General features: G+C 36.2%; 3 protein-coding genes across 13 annotated transcripts; all 3 read left to right on the plus strand.

Moving 5' to 3' along the window:
* The first annotated feature begins 3,372 nt into the window (after positions 1-3,372).
* On the plus strand, positions 3,373-5,863 carry LOC112166319 (WRKY transcription factor 71). Its single transcript, XM_024303135.2, has 3 exons — positions 3,373-3,969; positions 4,188-4,334; positions 4,701-5,863. Exons 1-3 carry the CDS (start codon positions 3,482-3,484, stop codon positions 5,125-5,127), a joined length of 1,062 nt encoding a protein of 353 aa, XP_024158903.1. The 5' UTR covers positions 3,373-3,481; the 3' UTR covers positions 5,128-5,863.
* Positions 5,864-9,103: 3,240 nt separating this feature from the next.
* LOC112202879 (protein REDUCED WALL ACETYLATION 1) lies at positions 9,104-15,409 on the plus strand. Its single transcript, XM_024343909.2, has 17 exons — positions 9,104-9,319; positions 9,413-9,471; positions 10,324-10,415; positions 11,248-11,385; positions 11,472-11,528; positions 11,611-11,683; positions 12,142-12,300; positions 12,697-12,846; positions 12,945-13,200; positions 13,615-13,730; positions 13,816-13,902; positions 14,000-14,088; positions 14,194-14,256; positions 14,395-14,451; positions 14,603-14,699; positions 14,791-14,949; positions 15,024-15,409. Exons 2-16 carry the CDS (start codon positions 9,439-9,441, stop codon positions 14,944-14,946), a joined length of 1,623 nt encoding a protein of 540 aa, XP_024199677.1. The 5' UTR covers positions 9,104-9,319; positions 9,413-9,438; the 3' UTR covers positions 14,947-14,949; positions 15,024-15,409.
* A 148-nt stretch (positions 15,410-15,557) lies between these two features.
* On the plus strand, positions 15,558-24,874 carry LOC112202877. 11 transcript variants are annotated; one of them, XM_024343901.2, is made up of 12 exons: positions 15,558-16,068; positions 16,409-16,432; positions 16,701-16,804; positions 17,350-17,384; positions 17,662-17,872; positions 18,529-18,673; positions 19,425-19,625; positions 19,824-19,982; positions 20,077-21,089; positions 21,189-21,372; positions 21,471-24,556; positions 24,651-24,874. In XM_024343901.2, exons 6-11 carry the CDS (start codon positions 18,571-18,573, stop codon positions 24,554-24,556), a joined length of 4,746 nt encoding a protein of 1,581 aa, XP_024199669.1. In that variant the 5' UTR covers positions 15,558-16,068; positions 16,409-16,432; positions 16,701-16,804; positions 17,350-17,384; positions 17,662-17,872; positions 18,529-18,570; the 3' UTR covers positions 24,651-24,874. The 11 variants fall into 11 exon arrangements, with proteins under 11 accessions (XP_024199669.1, XP_024199673.1, XP_024199671.1 ...); XM_024343905.2 differs by having other exon boundaries at positions 16,726-16,804; XM_024343903.2 differs by lacking the exon at positions 17,350-17,384 and having other exon boundaries at positions 15,558-16,267.
* Positions 24,875-25,256: the final 382 nt, after the last annotated feature.

A 25,256-nucleotide genomic window follows, 5' to 3' on the forward strand; every position in this document is an offset into this window, starting at 1 on the left:
ATTGCTAATCCTTTTGATTAAACTATCACTAGTCAAATACACAGGGTTTACCGTTCTGACTCGATATTAATCTTCCAAAATTATTTAATTAGTTTGTGATGGAAAACATGAAATACTCAACTGTGCAAGTCACTGTCCACGTCATGTTTCCATTATTTTCCTTCTTTCAACACAAATCAAAACTATTTGTACATGACATGTATAGATAGAACTATAGAAGTTGGAAATTTATGTAGAAAAAGAAGAATTGGGCGAGTAGAAACTACTTACTATAACGACTCATACTTTCATAAATGAGTAATTTATTTAACATTTAGACTCCACTTTCATGTCACCAAACCTTAAGTATATTATTCAAAAAAAATAACATTGAGCATAAATCACGGTTGCTAAATGGGTAATTCACTAATTCGTACAAATATGGATGAACAATTTTAGCTTTTGAGGGAAAAAAATTCAATTATAATCATATTGTACTATTTCGCATGTGGACGACCGACGACACATCTAATTACAAAAATGCTGAGGATAAATACATTTATAAATAGACTAATGTCACTCTCAAGCAAAGTAGCTTTTTGGCCCTTGAATTTTCCAACCTTGACCAAATCTCCCAAAAACACACAAGTGAAATAATTGAATTGGTCTCTCTATCATACTTTCAATTGGTTTATGATGTTTGCTAGCTACAAAAGCTTAATTTTGTTGACTATCTAAAAAGCTAAGGTGTTAAATGTGTATGCATGTTTCCTCCTCTTACATAAAGTGGGCGGTGACAATCTAGCAAATCCGATTTGCGTCTTTATAGTAGCTGAAGTTCTAAAATCAATTTGCATTATATCCAAAAAATAAAAATAAAAATAAAAATCAATTTGCACATAATATATTTTTTTTGAATCAAGGCAAAAAGCCACTATATTGATCACAAGCCAGAATGACCATTACATACCCTCCCGTTACCAATTAAGGGTAGGCAAGAAGTTGTGCTAGCACCCACAGTGGTACATAGAAACTAAGGCACTCATTTGACATTAAATACATTCGAAATAACATGAATCTTCTTTTAGTACTACTCCAGAAGATCCGCTAGAAGCACAAAAAAGTGCATTGGTCCCTAAAAAGACTTGGGGAATTATTGGAAGTAAACAAAGCTACTAACATAATGCAAGCCTAAAACAACCAGGCCCAAAAAGGAACAGCCCAAGGACACCATCACCCAAGCCCTAGCAAACCAGCCCAAACCGGCCCAAGTCGTCATCTACTGCACGTGCCGCCACTCCGCACCATCCTTTCCGGCGCCGCCATCACCGCTGCTACCTGAAGCCTCGTCACCCAATTTCGACCACGGTGAAACTCCAAAATGCCTGAAAACTGAGCAACCTGAGACACCAATCCCTAAGATTACCCGAGATACCAGACCGATCCAGTTCACCGACAGCCTCCATCGCCGTCACCGACCCCAGATTCACAGCAGCCAACCCACAGAACGAAGATGCCACACTGCACCGCCATGAACGCAGAGATGCCGCCCCAGACAGCCTCCGAGACAAAATCTGGCAGAACTACGAGCACGCCTTCCAGAAAACCGTCGCCTCGGAGCCCGCCTTTAGATTACCCGTCCGACAACTGCACAAAGAAGCCGACAGAGCACAGAGGCCCGCTCGACATCGTGCGCTGCCGGACGAGCACGAAATTGCAGAAGGAGTCGGTCATATAACGAGAAGCACTCCGCTGCTCTCTCTTTAGGGTTTGGTTCTAAACCAACTAAGAGAGAATTATATGATTATGGAAAATATTTGCACATGGTATTGGGATACACCAATGCAATAATATCCACCTTTGCGAGATGTAAGTTTTCACTAACTAAAATTTTTTCATTTTATTAGAATGAGTTTTTGCAAACCACTTTTTTTTTTTTTGAAAGAGGGCTAGTACGGCTATCATTGAGCCTTGATCATTAATAAAACTGCAGAATACATGGAAGAGACATGAAACCTAAACCCCAAATTACAATAAGGATAGTGAGAACATCCCGAGATAATAATGAGAGTCTCAACATAAAGTATGTATTCTGACATGCACGAATTAGCGAAGAGTACACATTAGTTATGTGTTTGGATTGAAATAATGATAGAGATGTACATTGTTTCAAATCACTCCACCGGTTGAGTCTATTTGATATTTTAATTAGAATTTTCTTTGAATTTTTAACTCATTTGTCCTTGATTTTTGCATCCAACCATATAAACTCAACACATATTATCCAAATAGACTGTGCAGTCCACATACGAAAACACCTAACCCACGAGATGAATCATTTTCCGAAGTATGTAAAAACAAAAAACCTCAACAACTAATTAAATACGTAACGTATTTGTATAGTGCACACTGCTTAATCAAGTAGCTCAAAAGAGAAACGGACGATCATGGTGGGTGATGCCGTGCCTATCAAAAGGAGCTAACAACTCGGCATTTATGCATATGTAGTAGCTGCCGTTTAGCTACAAATACTGTCGTAATAGATGATATGTCCATCAAACCCTAAAGTCGGTGGTCAGAAAACAAAATACACGACAGGCGTCGCAGAAAATCCAGAGGGTAAGATGGTGACGTAAGTCTGGGATCAGCAAACGAAAGACAAGCACATGTTGTGGGAGTGTGGTCTACCACGTGCCCACTCCAGAGTCTACAGTAGACTAGAATACGGTCAAATACCGGTGCCACTAGCGCCACGTGTACGTATGCCTAATAATATTCCTAACACTGTTCATCAATTCATACTAAAAGTCTGAATAATGGAAAGGACCACACAGAATTATGAGGATGATCGTGAATTTCATTTCGTTCGTACAGATTCCATAATTTGTATAGGTCATTAGGTCTACATTATTGAATGCATCTTAATTTGAAAGAACAATACATTTATTTTCTATTTCTATTTCGCACACGCAATGTAATTCTTCAATCAAATTATTTGATTTGATCGATAAATAGAAAAAATCTGCTAAAACAACTTTATTCTATTAAAGTCAATAGACCAAATTATTATGGATATTAGAACTCATTCAAATTTACATACATACATACATATATATATATATATATATATTCTAATTTTGTACTACACTACTACGTATATTTATTTATAGGGAAATTACAATTCATAAAAAAGAGAAACCAAAATAATGGTTTTACTTAAATAAAACAATGGGAGTATCAAGGACTCAAAATGTTTCCAAATGCGGAGGCACTTTTTGGTCCTCTCAATATTGGAAGGTGTTTTGTCAACCTCCTTCATAAAGTGATTATAACAAGTCCAAATTCAAACCTATGGACTCTCTCTTCTCAATTATATAATACTCAAATCATCAATATTTATAGAGAGACAGATTCCAATTGTTGAAACAAAGAGTAGTAGTCCTCTCTATTCTCCAGCAAAACTAATTCTTTGTTCTTCTCCCATCTTGTTCGCTCTTCTTCCATGTCTGATCATCATCATGAACCTAAAGACCTTTACTACCATGACCTATTTCAGTATGATCACGGACAACTTAATGGTGGAATGATCATGAACAACCCAAAAGTTTCTGGTTCATCATCCCCAGCTTACAATAATCTATTACAGGGGTTTGATGTTCCTTCATACATGAACACCAGCTTCACAGAGTACAACTCGCTTGCAACGGCTTTCGGCTTATCGTCTTCACCCTCCGATCACGAAGTATTTTCCTCCATTGACGAAGGCAGCCATCAAAAGCCTGTTGATAATCTCGGATACTTAGGTGGTGGTGGAGGTCATGTTAGTAGCGATGGTGAAGTTCATGTGACACCAAACTCTTCGGTTTCATCGTCTTCAGCTGAGGCCGGCGCCGAAGAGGACTCCGGTAACAAGAGCAAGAAAGATAGGCAGCAGCCACAGCCAAAAGGGTCTTCTGAAGAAGGAGGAGATGTTCATAGCCCCAAGAAATCGTAAGTGCTTGTCAGCTTAGTAGATATATATATCGATCCATTTTTCATAGTTTTAAGTTTTCGGAACCAGTAGGTACTATGTATTGAATACCCTCAAATATTTTTTCTGCATTCAAAGTATTGCAGCTTAATTAATTCTTTTGATCATGGCATATGCAATTATGCATACTCGATCTGATTAATTAACGGTGATGACGATCGAATACCTATATATGCAGGAGCAAGATAGTGAAGAAGAAAGGAGAGAAAAAGCAAAGAGAGCCTCGATTTGCCTTCATGACCAAGAGTGAGGTTGATCATCTAGAAGACGGATACAGATGGAGAAAATACGGTCAGAAAGCTGTCAAAAACAGCCCCTACCCTAGGTATTACCTGCTACTCAATATAATTTGATTATAGACAAAAGTAGCTTATTTCTTTGTTCACACTTAAAAATTACCCACCAAAAAAGTTGTCCTTAATCAGGAAAACCATGATGCACGAACGAAACGTTTAACTTTGAGAGTTGCTTGTGTATGCGCACATGTGCTAGCTTTAGCGGTTTAGCTTTCATTTCATTACTGCAGTTTCTGATCTTTTACTCCATCCCAAATCACTTAATGGAAACTTTTTTACTGTTTTACTAAAACCAAAGGTTGACTAAATAATTTCTTTTCCGCCTTATGTTTTGGCCGTTTTCTTGTTTAAGTTGTGTTTGATTTGAGCACGGCTCTCTTTTAATAATATTGCAGAAGCTACTACCGATGCACGACGCAGAAATGTGGGGTGAAGAAGAGGGTAGAAAGGTCATTTGAGGACCCGTCGACGGTGATCACCACCTACGAGGGGCAGCACAACCATCCGATCCCGGCTACTCTCCGAGGAAGCATCAACATCAATGCAGCTCACCACCACCATGCATTGTTCTCACCTTCGTCTATGTACGCGTCTGCTGCGCCGACCACGTCGTCTTCGGGTCCTAGCTTTCCTCAGGAGTATTTGTTTCAGATGGCGACGCCTCAGATGATGATGAGAAACGACGGAGGAGGCGCCGGCCCCGGCGGGATTTATTCCTCGAGAAATGTTAACTTTCCTCAGCAGTATCATCAGTTACCTGCAGATCAATATGGGCTTTTGCAGGACGTGGTTCCCTCTATGTTTTTCAAACACGAGCCATGACCTAGCTAGCTAGCTACCTCTCTCTATCATTGTAGATATGATAATTACTAGCTCCATGATCGTTGATTGACTTAATTATTAGAATATAGATATATTAATATTAATCTATCTTCACCTCGATCTGATCATTTCAATTATTAGTTAAGTAAGTTTTATATGCAGTGGGTCAGTACGTACTAGGTCGTACTGTAGTTGAGCACTGATTACACGGCAAGAGTTCGACTCTCTTATTTCTCGCTCTTGCCAAAATTTAGCTGCGGCTTCGAAACGAGAAGGTGTTCGATGGGGTTGTCCTGCGAAATGGCAGTAGGGCAATAACCCGATGAACGTCGTCGGCCGGTCGCCCCAGCACGCTTCCGCTACGATTGCTTTCTAATGATTCTGCTTCGAATGGGAAGAAGAAAGATCCATTGAGACGTTCTACATATGATCTCTACAAGTCTACAGGGAGATTTAGATATTTTTCTTTTTTGATTTGAAGGTGACTAGCTAGCTAGCTAGCTAGGCTGCTAGCTAGGGAAGAGTAATTAAATGGTTTTGTAAGAGTTTGGTAGTATAGTTTCAGAGTACTGATCGATATTGGTTGGTAAATGCTTGTAATTCAACTACAAAAGCAATGCAATGGATGTAAAAGATCCTAGCTTGCTGCCTAGCCTGTATGCATCATGCATGGTGGGATGTTTAAAGTACTACTTGATGTTTTCTTTTCTTGAATGGTATAAGAAATTACCAACAACTGTGAACCCATTATAATTAGAAATATGTCATGGAAAAAATGTAGCGTGAGAATTCTGAGCGAAAGAAAAGTGTAGAACACTTGATGTTCAGATACTTAGATTTAGGTTTTGTCAAATATATATATTTATAATATTAAGCCATTACAAAATCTGATCGATTACAAATTTACAAATATACTTCGTTTTCTAAGAGCAACATGATTCACTCATATGTTGATTGGGATAAAATAAAATTTGCTTCTCCAGTTTAGCAAGGATCGAGTTAAATTGCCAGAAGAATTTACAAAAAAATACAAGAAAGATAGAGCGTAGGAGTTATTAACTTGCTACAATAAATTTATCCAAATCATAATTTGGGGTTATGGGCCTAATTGCCCGTAACTAAATTACATACACTCTATCCACACCTAAACCCAATTCTACCACATAGCATCTTGCGTTAGGTGCATTCAAATTAGTTTGGAAAGTCTGCTTAATCTTTGCTCAAACGGTAGAATGTGCTGAAGCTGATAATATGAGTATTATTTAATTCAAACTCTGATTTCTCTCCTTACTCCTCAGCAAGATGTTGTGGCGTCAAAAATGTGCTGAAGAGTTGATGTTCACTGGTTGAGTGCCCAAGTGTCCCGTTAGTGTCGGACGTATGGCTAGGGCCTCTCGACACCCCCAAATTTAATTTTTCATGTTTAGCAGTTTTCCTAGTGATCGAGCTGGATCATCACATGTGCGTGACTTCGGTTGTGTTTGATCACTTTGATTAATGATGGATTATGTATCAATAGCTCTATAAAATATATATATATATATATATATATATATATCTGTAGTAAAGTTTATCAGTGAAAAGATATAGACTTTTTCCACTCGTGTGTGTGAAGCATGGTGTTGATCAACAATCGGAGTAATTCCAATTTGGTGCGGAATGCATTGACCTGATCGAGGGGAGGTTGTTAATGAGGCAACCGCTTTATAGTCTCCTTTTTTTCCATGGTTTACTCAGAATCTTAAAGCTGAGCAAGTTGATGGCCATAATACTAATCCGTATTTATTCAACGATTTGGGCCATTTGGCCATACAAATAATTAAAATCCCTAATGCTTTTGAATTCCCTAAATCCCTACCAAATAGTAGGCAACTGAGGATAACTTATTAAGCTTATAGTTTTCATATCCACTGTAGTAAGCTTTGATTAATTAATCATCCCAAGCAGCATGCTAGGAAACATAGGAAAGAAGTTAAGCAACAATAAAAGGTAGGTGATTCCTTTAGAAGCACTACTACTTCTATGGTTCTACCCAAAAACATTAATTACTCAATCTGCTATTCTGCTTCGTCCTTACTCTACAATTAATTCAAATATTGGTCCTGTCCTTTGAGCTAATAACTATAAATTATATGCATATATAGTTAACCAAATGATCAACTACTTAAACTGATCATAATTTGACCAACCACGCATGATTGGCGGCATTGATAATATGAATTTATAGAACTGCATGGCATCTCAATCTACTAGTGCGTGCTTAATTCCCTTCTCTCACTCAAGTAATATATTTGGTCTATTATATTCTTATTAATATTTGAACATTTATTTATTTACTTTTTCCTATAAGAGTCGAGGCACATAATTAATGTTTGCCCAGTGTAAAGTTTTAGCAATTGCAGTGTTTATGAGGCTTGGATTGGTTTACAGATTAGACGATTCGGTATGCCGATGAGTTTGCTTTACTTTCTCATGTGCATAACTTTACGAATTAAAAATGATTGCATATAGGTTTGCATATTAGAAGATTGAGTATGAGCATAAGTGGAAATAGTACTTGTTGAGAAGGGGGACATAGAATTCATTCCCTCTCCTTAAGTTTTAAGTTTCTCATTTTCCATTCATAAACCAAACTAAACGGTGTCTAAAGTTAATCGTAAGTCATAATTTCTAAAGTAATTCATCAACTTCTTACCTTCATTCTCAAAGAAATTTCATCACATTCATCAAACAACTCGACAAGTTTGTGTAATCATTAAATGGTTCGACAAGTATTTGTAACAAAACTGGTAACCGCCTTTGCTCCATTGTGCACCAAATTCTTTAGAATTTTTCTATTGGAACCTCTAAATTTACTCACTTGACTTCTATGCTTTTTACACCTCTTATCAAATTTTCAAATACTAAATTTACTCACTGAACCTCACTAACCTTACTCATATAATTTGCAAACAAATTATTATCTTTAAAATAAAAAATTTAGTCATTTCAATGATTTAATCACTCTATAAATCTTAACTAAATATACATTTCTTAATCAAACTTGAGTTTCAAAAATTAATGTCTAATCAATAAGAAAATGCCATGAACTATTATGTTTTTTTTAATAATTTTTTTTTATAATTTTTTTTTTCTATTTTAGCTGTGCAAAAAAAAAAGAAAAAAAAAAGAAATCATTTGTTTTTATTAAAAAAAAAAATCATTCGTTTTTTAATGTTTATTTTTTGTACCACATGATTATTTATTTAAATATTTTTAGCTTTTTCAGTTTTTTTTGTTGTTGCAAATATAATGGATTGACTTAGATTTAGGTCATAAATCATAAGAGGATTTATTTTGTTTTCTCTCACCAATATGCGTTCAACATATATATCACACATTTTTATGTCACATGATCTTAATCATATTTTTAATTCTTATTAAATATATATGAATGCTTTAATGAGTATGTAGTGAAATTGGAAAATGAAAATAGATAAGGAATACAATCTAATATTATTGAATTGGAAAGTCTACATAAAATAAATATAATATTTTTTTGGTATAATTATTGTCCTTAATAGTCATTTTATAGTAGGTTATATATGTCATTTAATAATTCATAATAGAGTGAGGTCAAGTGAGCAGATTTGAAGGTCCTAATAGAAATTCTCAATTCTTTATCCTATATTTACATGACTTTTTTATTCAAAAAATAAATAAATTATTTACATAACGTCATGTCTTCATCTAATTTGTTATGATTAAACACTAAAATTATTATTTTTTGAATACTTGCCAAAATTAGTGAAACCCTTCAATTTGGCGCTTCTGTAGGTTTCCCCTAAAATTGGAAGTCAACGAAGACTATTACCATCCCCGATCCAGTCAACGAATTAGTAACTAAATCCAGTAATAATGAATCAAATTAATAAGGGAAACGATAGTAATGAGGTACCTAATTACAGTCATTAATTTATAATCCCGTCATTCTCTTTGGAAAACAAAACGGCAAACCCCAGCAACAGCAACAACTATCACCCAACCGCTGAAACACGAGAGAGCGACGTACCTTCCGACGCTTTCCCCATTCTTCAAGCAACACACAACTAAAACGACCCCGTTTCGCTTCAGCTAGGGTTTCCGTATTTATGCTCCTCCTCTCCCCCAATGCCCCATAGAGTACTACTCACTCTCTGAACTCTTCCACTAGGTAAGTAACACCACTCTTCGATCTGCGTTTTCAATTGTCCGATTGTACTGGGTTTTTTTTGTCGTTGCTCATTTCCGGGTCGGGTTTTTGCAGGTTGGACCCGATTTGAGGGATCGAGAATGGTGGACGCTGGGCCTGTTACTCCTGGGCAGGTAGTGATGGTTTTGATTCAATGCTGGAGATGTTTAATTTGGTTTGTTTTGAGTTTTGGTTGTGAAATTTTGATGAGGATCTGGAAATGTGTGTGGATTAGTGGTTCGTGAGTTTTGCTTTGTTTTCGACTTTTCGAGCTTTTGATCTGAGGAACATTGGGTTCAATTTGTAATGCATTGCTGTTAGTAGTGGACTAGGGGTTGGTGGATTACCGAATTGAGGGTTGAAGAAGGTTATGTGTCACATCTCAGTGTCGATTGTGTGTCTATACATATAAATCCAATCCAATTTTACTGCCACAAGTTGACTATGAACCATGAGTTGCTTTTCATACTTTAGTTTCTGTAGATGGATAAATTCTTTGACGGTGCTATAACTTGTAAAAAAGAATGGAAAGACGGGAACGTTAAATCTTGCATCTCGGTGAGAAAGAAGCTAAGAAATTTAATGTAAGGTAGTTTTTGTTATCTCATACATGTAATGTAGTGTGTAAACTGCAACTGGGAATCAACATGGATTGTTCCCAAGGACGAAACTCATGTGGATGCTTGTTAAAAATATTATGATGTGAGAATGGTTTGTCATGTGGATTTCTTTGTTATTGGCCTCCATATATTCAGATCGCTTAATTATTCTTGACAAGAAATGCATTAGAAATTAGTTCGCCCAGTTAATTTAAAGTTGCATCAGGATAACTGTCCTCATTCTCATTTATCTACAGAAAGTAACCTGTGCTATTGAATCACATGCTGCATCACTACTCCCATTTTCAATTTTCTTTATTTCTGCTCATTCATTTTTGCATGAATTGATTCTAGCACAGTTATTAAAGCTTTGATATCATGTCCCAGGTGTCCTTTTTGCTTGGAATCATCCCGGTTTTTGTCACATGGATATATGCAGAGTACCTGGAGTATAAAAAATCTTCATCTGTTCCTAAAGCGTAAGTTTCCGCCTTAAAATGGTGATATTCGACTTGGACTTTCTTCAATTCTATTGGCTAAATATTCATGTTCCTTAGTACCTTCATGGAAATATGAGATAGTGGAAAGCATTTAGTTTGTCTTTACTTGTCTTAACTGATGCAAGGATGTGGCTTTCCTATTAACCACGGTATAGGTCGACTTGAGATGACAATGACTAGAATTTTTCTTCTCAATGTTTAGTATTATACTTATTTTCTCCTGCCCTTTTCAATCAAAAGTAGCCCATTCAGGCCTCATGTAGAGTTGTTATGGCCCTATGTTGGGGTACACAATGAGTTAGTTCCAGTCTCTGTTGGAGTCACATGAAAACCCATCCTATTTGTTTTTATTTTATTTTTTAAACCAGATCATAACAGCAACCATACAGTAATATTTATGCTTCCAGAATTAAAACTTTGCTGCTCTTCTGATAGTTTTTGCTCTGTTTTATTTTTCATTTAAACATTTTAAAACACTGGAATGGAAATGATGGATTCCATGGGTTTCTGGAAACCCGTTCCAATCCCCAAAAATACCACCTTAGGGTTCAAAATTATTGGAAACCACACTTTTAAATATGAAACAAAATTCAGTTAGAAATATGATGAAATAGCGGAGAAGTTTATCATGTCCACAAATCAGCTGGTACAAATCATCAAATTTGGAGTCTGGAGGTGTAGATGAGTGGTAGAAGTATTTCAGATGCTGTTTGATCAGAAATTAGATAACAAGGATTTGTGAGAACATAATTTTTTTTCTTTTCCGACCAATATGTTCTGATGCTGAACAAGTGTTTCTTGTATTGTGTAGTCATTCAGATAGCAATCTGGTTGAGTTGGGAGAAGAGACAGTCAAGGAAGATGATCGGGCTGTTTTGCTGGAAGGAGGTCTTTCGAGATCAGCGTCTGTAAAGTTTAATAGTTCATCCATCAAACTGAACTTAATGAGGTTCTCTCTATGATATGCATCTTCAGCATTGAATTTCATGTTCATTTACTTTCGGGCCTTTCTTATGTTCTGGTTCTTATTTCCAGGTTTCTGACCATGGATGACTCTTTTCTACTGGAACACCGACTAACTCTAAGAGTGATGTGAGTATTTAGTGTAATACAACTCTTCTCAGGGGAAAAATGTTATATAATTTACTTATGCCATACTGGACATTAACTGTAGGTCTGAGCTTGGTGCAATTCTGTTTTATTTCTACATATGTGACCGCACAAATGTACTGGGCTATTCCACAAAGGTACAATTTTCACGGCTATCTGATCTATTCTTAAATCACTGATGATTCCATTTTGTGAAAATTAGCATAACAGTGCCACTTTCATCACACTATTGTGTATGGTCCTATTAGATATCGTAATCTGTTATCTTTTTTATGTTGTCCTTTTCTTTTTTAAGTGTTATATCTCATTCACTTGCATGTGCACATCATTTCACATCTGGATACAAATGATACTATGGTATAATATGATCCTATCTTTAATATTTCTTCTCTGTTTCTAAAAAACTAATTATTTCATCTAGTGAATGTTATATAAAAGCAAAGTTACTGTTGTCATTTTAATGACTGATGTGTTACTAGTGTCACTTATAGATAAAAATAGAAGGTCCTGTTTTCACCTGAGTGCATGTCATGAGCACAATAAGCTAGATGTTTAGTCTGTAAATATTGATTTACTGCTTCTTTCTTTTGTACAGAACTACAATAGGGATCTTTTTATCTTTCTATGCCTTCTCCTCGTCATAGTTTCAGCAATGACATCTTTGAGGAAACACTCTGACAAATCGGCATTCTCTGGGAAATCCATATTTTACCTAAATCGGCATCAAACGGAGGAATGGAAAGGGTGGATGCAGGCAAGTACTCATTTTCTTTTAGCTTGTAGGTTTTGTTTTGGGAAAGAATTGAATTTTGTGATGATTTTACTTCTACTCTAGGTGACCACCTGCCATTGTAATTTGTTTATGCTTTTTTGGATATGAATTTGTGATATCATCAAAGTTTATCTGCCTGGAACAATCATATATCATTCTTTGGTATTATTGGTGTTGCTTGAGCTTCATGAGGCTGTAGATAAATGAGTAAAACATGTATATAAGATTTGGCTTTTATCCCTTTAGAGTTAATCAGGTTTGAACTGGAAGTACATTATGTTAAATCTTTACATGTATAGCTCCTCAGTCCTCTAACTACATAGTTGTTTATTAGAATTACATTTAATATTGATTTTGAATTTTTTTTGTTTGTGACAGGTCCTGTTTCTATTGTACCATTACTTTGCTGCAAGCGAGATATACAATGCAATACGTATGTTTATTGCTGCATATGTTTGGATGACTGGATTTGGAAACTTTTCCTATTACTACATTAGAAAGGATTTTAGCCTCGCTCGCTTTGCTCAGGTAGTTTAGTTTTGGGCAGTATTATCATTTCTTAAATTTCATTGGGGAGTAATAGAGTAATAATCCGGGTTTCTTGTATTCATTATTGAACAATGCAGATGATGTGGCGGCTGAATTTTTTTGTGGCGTTTTGCTGTATTGTTCTTAACAATGACTATATGCTGTATTACATCTGCCCAATGCACACGCTCTTCACTCTTATGGTGTATGGAGCGCTTGGTATCTTTAGCAAGTACAATGAAATCAGATCAGTAATGGCTATGAAGATTCTTGCATGCTTTCTTGTGGTTATCTTGATTTGGGAAATTCCTGGGGTTTTTGACATAGTTTGGCGTCCATTAGCTTTCTTATTGGGTAAGTACATATCAGATCTCGGGTTGTTTTTTTCTTTTTCTTTTGTTAAATTTTTTTTATGTCTTAGTTACTGTTGTGAAATAGAGCAACTTTTTTTTTTTCTTCTGGTTCTTCTGACTCTGGGAAGACTTGGCAGAAATTTAGTTACATTCGTCCTGGACTCTAAATTTTTTCCTATTTGTTTATTTTTGGTAGGAATGCTCCAACTCTGGATAATTTTGTCTTAATTATCTTCGTGTTTTTATTTTGTTTTTTTTATAAAATCATATCACTTTAAAAAGTTTAGCCTGTCTTTTGAGTTTCATAATGGGGTCTTGTGTTGATTTGAGATTCCTTATACAGACAAGTGAAAATATGTTGGTTTGGTACTCTTGAACTGGGTCATGTATGACTGAAAACTTCTTCACTTTGCAGGGTATACTGATCCTGCAAAACCAGATCTCCCTCGGCTGCATGAATGGCATTTTAGATCTGGACTGGATCGCTACATATGGATCATTGGAATGATATATGCGTATTATCATCCTACTGTAATGCCTTGAATTTCTATGCATCTGCTTGCTTTTTGCTCTGTTGATATTCTAACTACTGCATTTTTGAAATGTCATATCTTAGGTTGAAAAATGGATGGAGAAATTGGAGGAATCTGATACCAAAAGGAGAGTCTCAATTAAAGCAGGAATAGTTTCTGTCGCTTTATTTGTAAGTTGTGTGGCATATCTTTATCTGCTTATATAATTGTAATTGTTTTCGTATACTACAAATTTGTGTTTTGATCATGCTCATTTTTCCTTTTCAGGTTGGTTATCTGTGGTATGAATGTATTTACAAGCTGGACAAGGTTTCATACAACAAGTTGCATCCCTACACATCATGGATTCCCATAACGTGCGTGTTATACAATTTCTTATCTATTCTTCAATTTAGAAGGGAATGCCTTGCTTGGGATTTAATCAGATGGCTTACTATTACCCTTGCTTAATGTGATTACAGAGTTTATATATGCTTACGAAACTTTACTCAGCAGCTGCGGAACTCCTCTTTGACTCTCTTTGCGTACGTACTTTTACCTGAATGTTCACACTAGTCTACCCTTGATCACGTTATGCTTTTCAAGGTTAATTATTGTTCAGGGCTAATTTTGTCATGATATGCAAGATTTTGCTGATGTATTATTGCACTCTGTATTACTAGGTGGCTTGGCAAGATTACTCTGGAGACCTATATTTCACAGTTCCACATCTGGTTGAGGTATGCAGCACTCATCTATTTATTTATTTTTAGTTGAACTCATAAGTCCACCGAGTCCAAAATTTCATAACCAGTGTGATGCATCTTTAGTCTGTGCAAATGCCTTTCTATTTAGACATTTAAATAAAAATATTCCTATATACATGTACAGATCAAACACCCCTAATGGACAACCTAAGTGGCTTCTCTCGGTCATTCCAAACTATCCCATGCTCAATTTCATGTTGACAACTGCCATCTATGTTTTGGTAAGAGAATCTTATTTACCCCTTGAACTTTTTCGAGCAAACTCTGCCTACTAATTCTCACCTTGTGCTGTTCTGTTGCTTGGTTCTGCAGGTATCTCATAGGCTTTTTGAGTTAACGAATACACTTAAGACAGTCTTTGTACCCACAAAAGACAACCAAAGGCTGCTTCATAATTTTCTTGCTGGGGCGGCCATTTTTACTTCTTTGTACTTCATTTCATTCATTATTGTTCAGATACCTCATTGACCAGTAAGCACCTTTCTGCTGTATGCTCAGTCTTATATACATAGTTTACATGTCATAACCAGTTCTTACTGTTGCAGGCTTAACAATTCAAGACCCAAACGAGGGTTATACAGATGCTTCCTGTTGGATGTGCAAATATAGAAAGAATTGAATAAGGGAGTTGGGAGATATCAGTTGCAACTATAGCCTGAAAAATCTGGTTCCAACAGTTTTCAAGCAGAACGGCACTGCATTGCTGTGTGAAAGCCGAATACTGTTAGGGTTCCCCTTGAGAAGTTTAACTGGGGGAAGGAAGCAGGAAGCAATAGAAAATTCTTTTGAAATATTGCGGGTTGTTGTGTATCTTTTTTTTTTCTTTACCCCCCATTTTTGTTAAATCATTGAAGAAAAATGTAGATCTCTGTGACATAGATTCCTTTGCTGTTATAAAACAAGTTCATATTCAATGGAAGAAAATACCCTATATATAATAGTGTAATTCAGTTCTGAATCTTTGACCTTACAAAACCAAAAGGCCTCTTTACCGACGATTGTCGTCGTTGAAAACCTGTCATCTTTATTAATTAAGCCAATTCTGTAGAGAATGGTTAAATTTTTGAAGTACCTGAAATGCCTATACTTTATTAAAGCTCCATAAATCTATAAATACTGTATGAAGGATATGATGGTAATCTTGACAATAAAATAAAGGGGTAAGGATTCTGCTGCGGCAGAGAAGAGAAGGGAAAAAAAAATTCCCAACAAATTCTGCGGCAAAAGAGAGGGGGGAGAGAGAGAGAGAACAAAGACGCAGTCGCGCACGATCTCCAGACTAGAGAAGAACTGCCGGGCCACGATCTCAACACAGATCGATGCACAAGACGACGTGGGAGAAAATCGGTGTACAAATGGATGCATCAGGACTCATCCCTCTTCCAACTTACAGTTCATACGAAAATAAGATACACAGAAAGAAAGAAGAGCAGAGCACAATCAAACCCAGGAGGAGGAGAAAGAGAAAGAAACAAATCGGGTGACGGTTTGCAGACTTGCTAATTGCCATTGGGTCATTTCAGATTTTGGGTTTTGTTTTGCTCAAGTAGAAGACGAATCCACTATTGCAGACTTGATAATTCCCATTGGGTAATTTTCAAATTACGTTTTTCAGATTCAATTTGTTATCTTCTCGGGTTTTCTATAATCCAATCACGGGTTTGATTTATAATATCAAAGTATGTTCTGCCATCAAGGATCAAACCCACCCAGGAGGATAGGTTTGGTCCTGCCGAATTGTCCTTATTTGTGATGTTATGTTTTTTGAAAGTTTGTAGATTCACTTGAGGTTGGCATTGGGTAAATTTTGAAGTTTGGTTTTCATTAGAGACTTCCAGTCGAATGATCATTCTGTTTATGTTTCGCTTTTTTTTTCCTTTTGGAATTTCCTAACTGATTTTTTTAATGTGGTTTTCTTTGAATCTTGCAGATATCAAAGAAGTTATGGTTCCAGGTAATCTAATCCCTCTGTTCTTCTCGATTGAACTCATTTGGTTTCCCAATTGCATAGTTCTTTTTATTTTTAATTTAATTCTCTTTTTTCATGTCGAGGGGATAATGTATGCATAATCTTTTTGTTCATTAGATTGTTTTTTGCAGAAAGAATTTTTATTCTTCTTCTTTGTTTACTTTGATTGGGGTTAGTAATTGATGATACTATGACTGTGTGCGATGATTTTAGCATTTTTTTCTGGGTCTTCTTTTTATTTGTTCCTGAACAGGGTAGTCGTCTAAAATCCTATCCAGGAAGAAAACAAGGAAAGGGCAGTGGCTATCTAAAGTTGGGATTCCATGGTGTATCTGCTAAGAGCTTCCAGCAAAATTGGTTAGGTTCTTCATTTTCTGTGTTAGATATGAATTAGGACTGCAACTAATAATTGTGTTTGAATATATTATTCGTAGATGTCGATGTTGGTCTTCCTTTCAATTTGTTTACTGTTTTGGTAGTGATTCTGATGTTCCTTTGGCTTTCCCATTCATATTTTTACGTTTACACATTCATGTCATATTGATGTTGCTGATTTTTCCTCTTGGTTAGAGATAGATCTCACTAAAGTTCTTGATTGGCCCTTTTTTCATTTTGATTTGTTTCTACCTCCTCATGGTCTGGTAACAATTCTCTCCCTGGATTTATGTTTTACAGATTATTAGATTGAGGTTTGTTATTTTCCTTCCCTCAGTTCTTCCATTTAGATTGTGATCTTATCTCCATCTAAGCATTTTGAGATTTATTATTTTGGGTGTTCTTATTACTGTTATATGAATTGAGGTTCTGATAACTTTTATTTAGTGCAGCTTTGAGGTTTTCTTTGTTTGCTCTCTTTAAGGTCATAAAAGCCTCTATTCTTTTTCCTTTGTATTTGTTTACAGATACTTAGACATAAGGTCTACAGAGAGACTATGAGGTCTGCAAATTCTTTTTTACTCATTTTGATATGCAAGTTACAATCTATGCTTCTTGAGTTACTACTTACTATATACATTAATTTGAATCCTTATTTTCTATTGCCAAAAGACTTTAAAAAAAAAAAATAGGGATTGTTTGTGATTGTGCCATCTGTTTTGTTAGAGATATCTCCCATGTTGTTAGAGATATCTCTTTTGTCTTCGGTTCTGTTTGTTTCTTTATTTTCATATGTTTGATCCTTTAATTTGTTTTCATTAATTTTGTTTCCTATACAGGTTAAGGAAAATAATCTCAGTGGTCAAGGAAAACAATCACATTATTTGGGTTCGCATTATCAAGATGTGATGTTATGTTTTTTGAAAGTTTAGAGGAACCTCACAGATCAGCATTAGCAAGTTTTTTGTACTTGGTTGATGCAACGTGTGAGATCTTGCTTATGCTTCTCTCCAGTTGATGGTGTCTCATAAAACGAAAGTTAATGACAAGGTAATTCTATAATCACTCCAATATTAATATGCTGATCTATGTGCGAATTATTTTTAGCTATAATGATGTTTGAAGTTTTGTATCATTCCATAATTTATTTATTTTTTAATCTTTTTCAATCTTTTCCCAAAGGAAATTACCTGCTTGGAATTTAGGTTTTCCTTTAATCTGCCCCCTAATTGCATTTTTACTTCTCTTGCTTTAGGCTGTCTAAGTGAAACTCATTGATGACCTTTATTTCTCTTTAACGCGTACATTGCTCGGAAATATAGTTATAAGACAATTAGAAAGTAACAAATATGCTGAAAGTAACCTCTTTGTATCCTCAAGACATACCTGGCAAAACTTTTCAGTGAAAATTTCAAGTCAAGTACGTTTGAATTGGTGTGTGCATCAATTGTTTTTTTTTCCTCTGTTTTTGAGTGGGATTTTTTGGTTGTGATTTGAAGACTTTTTTCTTCTTCTTCTTCTGAGAATTGCTGAGAAATGTTAATACTTTGGTCACCTAGCATGATGCCTGATACATTTTGACATTTTAGTTCTTTCACAGGTTTACTTGCTTTGAAGTTCTTACATTTTGTTGAATCTGCTTCTAATTCATGTGCCTGAGAATTGGCTTAATTAATAAAGATTATAGTGTACGTCTTTTCATGCAGTAAACACCAAAAGACTGGGCAACTCGACAGTTAAATCAGGTCATGTTGGGTTCACATACCACTATGTCTAACTCAGGTTCACATACTAGACCGAGTCAGGTTCACAGAGACGAATCAGGGGCAACCCAGACTGTGGATGCTTCAAGTACGTACTGGCCTAAATGGCTAATACTGAAACTACCATAAAATTACTAGAGGAGTTGTAGCTATGTTTTGATGCGGTGTTACCGTAACACACCGTTACCACTCGATCATTTAATTGTTTAAAAGCAAGTAAGGTGTTGATGACAATAAACCAGTAGATTGTCTTTGGTCGTGGTAAAAGTAACCATATATCTAAATATGTTGTTCAGAATGATTTATCATTTCATTCGCCGTAAGTAAGCATGAGTTTGAAAAAGACATTTTCATTGCAACCTGTGATGTTATGATTAATTTCATCAGTAATGCAATTCTTTATAAATCAGTGAATCATATCTTTTGTCTATGAGTTGTAAATAGAGATGGCTAGAAAAAAATAAAATTAAGGATAGTAGTTTACATGGATAGTACACGTATACCAAACTATATAGCAGTTTTCTCCACCAGACCCAACAATGGGTTAAACTTAGTAGGGAGAATGAAATTGAATGTGTTTTCTGAAATTAGCAATTACAAACTTTTCTATAGGGAGACTGAAATTGAATGTGTTTTCTGAAATTAGCAATTAGAAACTTTTCTATTTTCAAACTAAAATCGAAAAAAAAAAAAAAGATAAACTTTTCTGAAATTAATAATTTACTATCAGCCCTTTTTGCTCAAGATCTTTTTGTTATCTTCCACTGAAAAGTATAGAAAGAGAGATGAACGGAGCAACAGCTTTGGAAAAATATTAATATTTTATTATATTTTTATAGGAACAGGCACGACACAAATGGATCATAGAGAGCGTGCGCGTGCTAGCCATCAGGAATGGAGACAATCGATGAGTTCTACACAACATGAAGCCTATTTGGCACGGCGGCGAGCTCATGCTAGGGGAAAGCGACTAGCCGTGGAAAATGTAAGTGACCATGGACAAGAGGCGGGCCCAAGTAATAGGAATAGGCTAGCTCCAGGTACTTTTGTATTTCTTAACTATGCCACTGTTAAGAGTTTTTATTTTTATTTTTTTCCTCTTAATACTTGCAAGTTACATCGCTAGAGTTTACCGTTACACGATGTATGGATATGTGTACTAATAACACGAAACAAAAATTCTAAACTTAATAGTTGGAATTAAAATAATTGACAATTGCTTATTATTATGTTAATAGTACACTCCGACAACGAGAGCATAAGTTCAAGAGTTTCATCCTATTCCCAAAACCATGACCAAGATGCTACAAGGGTGCGCTTGACCCACATAAGACAATTAGCCCGTTCGACTACGTCTCGACCGAGCAATGTGGTTATTCAGAATTCTGTGCCTTACGGTAAGCTTACCAAATATTTATATCCAACCTATTCACATAAGTGAATTTTTATTAGGTGTTTTTGCTAAAATTGTATATTTTCACTTATAAATAGAGATGCCTAATGTCACAATGAATAATCACGATGAGGACCACAATAACAACGAGCATATGGTGAATAATCATGAGGATCAGAACAACAACACTGAGCTAGAGAATAACCCACAGGATCAGCGCAGCAGCAGTGTTGACCCAGTGCGGCGTACAAGGAGAGCAGTAGTAAATTCAAACTGCGCTAGAGATTTTAATGAGGGATGGGGTGTCCCATTTTGTCGATTGCCTGCACTAAGAACATGTCCATACTGCAATGCACGGTTATTTCATCGAGAGACCTTCAATTTGTGTTGTTCGAAAGGAAATATTGTTCTGCCTCTAATACCCTCTCCGCCAGAGATGATCCAGCTCTTTTCTGACCAAACAGATGTGGGTAGAAAATTCAGACAAAATATCCGAGCCTATAATAATGTGTTTGCGTTCACTTCAATGGGTGTGCATGTTGATGAATCCATTAATCTTCGAGGTCGTGGAATTTATACTTTTCGTGCACAAGGTTCTATATATCATAAGATTGGTGGGCTTTTACCAAGTGAAGGGGCGAGACCACGATATCTACAAGCTTACATATATGACACCGAGCATGAACTTGACAATCGATTGTCTGAAAGTGTAGTTTTAGACAGGGCACTGGTTGAAAAGATACAACAGATATTGAATCACTATAATCCATTTGTCCATCAATTTCGAAGCCTCGGACAGCGCCAAGACTTGCCCAATTGCAGGCTCATCATAAGAGAGCAGCCTTCTAATCAACGTCAGTATTGTTTACCATCTGCATCACAAGTTGCTGCTATTATAGTAGGAGGGGGCGACATCAATCCGAATGGAAGAGATTTAATTGTCCAAACAATTAGTGGAAGACTCTGGAATGTTAAAGACTCGGTCGGATATTACGACCCCATGCAGTATCCTTTGTTATTACCTTATGGAACATATGGGTGGGATATTAATAGTCATGATGAGAATGGAAGACCTATGTCATGTTGCGACTATTATGCATATATGTTACAGGTTAGTACATTTTTTTTTCCACTTTAGTTCCTATTGCATTAAATGAAAAAAAAATCATACTTAAACACCTGCTAAATAAATAAAAAATTGATTGTGCAGATGCGCCTAGGTGATGAAAATCCTCTACTTCGAGGCGGACGGCTCTTACAACAGTATGTTGTAGATAATTACGTGAAAATTGAATCCCAAAAACTCAGATGGCTTCGCAGTAACCAAGATACAATTAGGAAAGAATTTTATCAAGGACTTCAAGACTCTTTTATTGCAGGGGAAAACAATGCAGGTAAGAATTAATATTTCACTTTCACCTATATATCAGATATGTGAGTTTTTCAATTGTACAATTGTAGAAATATTTAATATAGATTCACATTTTCTTAGGTAACGTCGGTCATAGGACAATTCTGCCATCATCATTTGTTGGAAGTCCACGTGATATGTACCAACGGTACCAAGATGCGATGGCTTTGGTTCAAAAGTATGGCAGACCAGATTTGTTTATCACTATGACGTGTAACCCGAATTGGGAAGAAATTAAAAGTGAGCTACTCCCTGGACAAACATCACAAGATCGTCCAGATTTAGAGGTCAGGGTATTTCGTTCAAAACTTGAGCAGCTAAAAGAAGACATCATCACCAAAGGGGTATTGGGAAGAGTTATTGCTCATGCTTTTGTCGTTGAATTTCAGAAACGGGGCCTACCACATGTACACATGCTGGTCATGTTGGATGAAAATGATAAGCTTAATAACCCTGAAGATTATGACCGCATTGTTAGAGCAGAAATACCAGATAAAGATGAAGAGCCACAACTTTATGATCTGGTGTTGAAACATATGATTCACGGTCCATGTGGAACCTTAAACCAACAGTCTTCATGTATGAAGAATGGGAGATGCAATAAAAGTTATCCAAAATCATTTGTAAATTTCACTGTGCAAGGAAACGATGCATATCCTATATATCGAAGACGAGCAAGTCGCTTACCAGTCCCTCTACGTAGATCTGGAGACACAATGGTGGATAATAGTTGGGTTGTTCCTTATAACCCGTGGTTGTTGCTACGGTATGATTGTCACATCAATGTTGAAATATGTGGGAGCATAAAGAGTGTCAAATACTTATATAAGTATGTCTACAAAGGTCCTGATAGAGTTGCAGTTCAAGTGCAATCTGACCCAGAGTTCGATGAAATAAGACAATTTGTCGATGCAAGGTGGGTTTGTGCACCAGAGGCTTTATGGAGGATATTTAAATTTGTAATGAACAGAATATATCCAACAGTCGACAGATTACAAATACATCTTCCAAACATGCAACAAATCAGATTCGATGCAAATGAGACTGTAGAAGACATTCTAGCAGATGAGCATGCACAGAAGTCTATGCTTACTGAATATTTCACCATGAACCGTATGGATCCGGAAGCAAGACGATATCTGTATCGAGAATTCCCTCAATACTATAGGTGGGATAGTAAGCAAAAAGCTTGGGTGAAAAGAAGGAACAACTACAAGGTAATTGGAAGAATATACAGTGTTTCACCCTCTGAAGGTGAGAAATTTTACCTACGTGTCCTTCTCAATCATATAAGAGGACCGAGATCATTTCGTGATTTGCTTACTATTAATGGAGTTCTGCAAACTACTTTTAAGGAAGCGGCAGAGAAACGAGGTTTGCTGGAAGATGACAATAACATCCGACAATGTCTGTTAGAGGCCTCTGCAATTAGAATGCCATCAGCTTTGAGAAGATTATTCGTCACAATTTTGGTGTATAGTCAACCAACTGGTGTTCGAAGATTGTGGGATGAATTTTATCCTTTCATGATTGAAGATTATTCTTCTTCAAGTGATATTGTCGATATTTCTGTCAGAAACAGGCTACTTCGAGATCTAAATAGAATGCTAGAACAATTTAATAAGGGCACTGGAGAATTTGATCTGCCTGAAATGACAAGTGAGCCAGAAGATAGTCTAGGAATACCGAGATGTATTGAAGACGAAATTTCTATAAATATCCCGCAAGAAGATATTGATGCAATTGACCACCTTAACAACGACCAAATGATTGCATTCAACACCATAATGGCCGCAGTTGAGGGAGGAGAAAGTGCATTATTTTTTATCGATGGTCCTGGAGGTACTGGGAAGACGTACTTATATCGTGCATTGCTAGCAAAGTTGAGAAGAATGAATCATATAGTCTTAGCCACAGCATCATCTGGAATTGCTGCAAATTTATTGTCCGGCGGGAGGACAGCTCACTCTAGATTCAAGATTCCACTCAATGTAGATGCATCATCCGTGTGTTCCATAAGTAAACAGTCTGCTCTAGCACGACTGATACAAGATTCCACTGCAATTATTTGGGATGAGGCACCTATGACACATCGACATGTGTTTGAAGCACTTGATAGAACATTTCGAGACATAATGGATGTCGAATTACCGTTTGGTGGAAAGATAATGATTTTTGGGGGAGATTTTCGTCAAGTTCTCCCTGTTATTCCTAAAGGAACGAAGTCTGAACTCATTCAAGCCTCCATTGTGAAAGCAACATTTTGGGCACAAACAAAGATATTGAGATTGAGACAGAATATGAGATCCATAAATGACCACCAATTTGCAGAATTTCTACTTCGTGTTGGCGATGGAAGTGAACAAGTCATTGACGACGAAATGATGAGATTACCAGAACGCATGGTGGTTCCATGGGAAAGTGACCAATCTATCAATCAAATTATTGATGAAGTTTTCCCCAATTTGGGTGATCATGTAAATGATGCAAGATACATGGTGGACAGAGCATTGATTACTCCTATAAACGATGATGTGGACGTGTTGAATGAAAAGATAATCAATATGTTTCCGGGTGAAGAAATTACATTGTACTCATTTGACTCTGTTGAAGATGACATGAGAAATTTGTACCAACCAGAGTTTCTGAACTCAATAACTGCAGGTGGGCTGCCACCCCACAAGTTAACTTTGAAAGTAGGTGCTCCAATCATGCTTTTAAGGAATATTGACCCTAAATTGGGATTGTGTAACGGTACTAGATTGTTGTGTCGTGGTTCGTACCAAAATCTGATTGATGCTGAGATACTAACAGGACAGTTTGCTGGGACTAGAGTTTTTCTACCTAGAATTCCTTTGAAAAGTGCAGAAAATGCTGGGCTACCATTTCAACTAACAAGAAAGCAATTTCCAGTCAAACTGAGCTTCTCTTTGACCATAAACAAATCTCAAGGTCAGACTATCCCACATGTAGGTGTTTACCTCCCAGATCATGTTTTTAGTCATGGACAATTATATGTTGCATTGTCGAGAGGAGTATCAGAGTCAACCACAAAAGTTTTGGTTAAAAAAGGATCCATAGTTGGTGAAGATGGCGTATTTACGAAGAATGTAGTATTTAAAGAAGTTTTGCTTCATTCAAACACAAATGATCGATCGTCTTCATAGGTACATCAACATTTTAATTGATTATAAACATACATATTTGATTGAATTTTTTATATTGCAATCTGTAACTTTGTGTAATTTTTTCTATTTGTAGGAATGGTTGAGACAGAAGCTTTAGGAGATGTGTTTCCATATTTTCATGTGGTTGGTGCACGAAAACAATCAATAAAAATGAACACTTCTTATCTCAGTAAACTTATTTTCAAAGAGTGGAACAAAAAGAAGCATACAGAGTATGTTCTCTTAAGCTTTGTTTCTTTTCCATTAAATATATTTTTATTTTTGTGGTAGTTAATCAATTCCAATACTCTTAATCTATGTATATGTTTTTGTACAGAGTTTTATATTTTTTACTAATGGATATGCCCTCAGTTAATCAATATTCCTTAAAGAATTAGTTAATATGCAACACAGAAATTATGTTGCACTCATGAGTAACATTTCAAATATGCTTACCAAGAGAGGAAGGACAATACGCACGCGCGAGCGCGGCCCTTCCGCACGCGCATCGCGCGTGCAGGAAGGCTAGTAAGAAATAAAGAAAATAAAGTATTTAGTGACAATTTTTTTGTCGCTAGTCGCTACAAGCACTTCATAAAAAAATATTGAAAAAGGAAACACGTTTTTCATCGGTAAAGGCTTGAAAAATATACCTTTTGCCGACGAAGCTTTCGTTGCTGACGGTTTGTTAATTCTATCT

The sequence above is a fragment of the Rosa chinensis genome, chromosome 5 (assembly GCF_002994745.2).
Source record: "Rosa chinensis cultivar Old Blush chromosome 5, RchiOBHm-V2, whole genome shotgun sequence".
Taxonomy (NCBI): domain Eukaryota; kingdom Viridiplantae; phylum Streptophyta; class Magnoliopsida; order Rosales; family Rosaceae; genus Rosa; species Rosa chinensis.

Coding starts and splice junctions, on each gene's coding strand:
- LOC112166319 (XM_024303135.2), top strand. CDS start 3,482: ATGTCTGATCATCATCATGAACCTAAAGACCTTTACTACCATGACCTA. Junction 3,970..4,187: donor GTTCATAGCCCCAAGAAATC/GTAAGTGCTTGT, acceptor CTATATATGCAG/GAGCAAGATAGTGAAGAAGA. Junction 4,335..4,700: donor AAAAACAGCCCCTACCCTAG/GTATTACCTGCT, acceptor ATAATATTGCAG/AAGCTACTACCGATGCACGA.
- LOC112202877 (XM_040505579.1), top strand. CDS start 18,571: ATGTTGGGTTCACATACCACTATGTCTAACTCAGGTTCACATACTAGA. Junction 19,983..20,076: donor TCAGAATTCTGTGCCTTACG/GTAAGCTTACCA, acceptor ACTTATAAATAG/AGATGCCTAATGTCACAATG. Junction 21,373..21,470: donor TGCAGGGGAAAACAATGCAG/GTAAGAATTAAT, acceptor ACATTTTCTTAG/GTAACGTCGGTCATAGGACA.
- LOC112202879 (XM_024343909.2), top strand. CDS start 9,439: ATGGTGGACGCTGGGCCTGTTACTCCTGGGCAG. Junction 9,472..10,323: donor GGCCTGTTACTCCTGGGCAG/GTAGTGATGGTT, acceptor ATCATGTCCCAG/GTGTCCTTTTTGCTTGGAAT. Junction 11,684..12,141: donor TACTGGGCTATTCCACAAAG/GTACAATTTTCA, acceptor TCTTTTGTACAG/AACTACAATAGGGATCTTTT.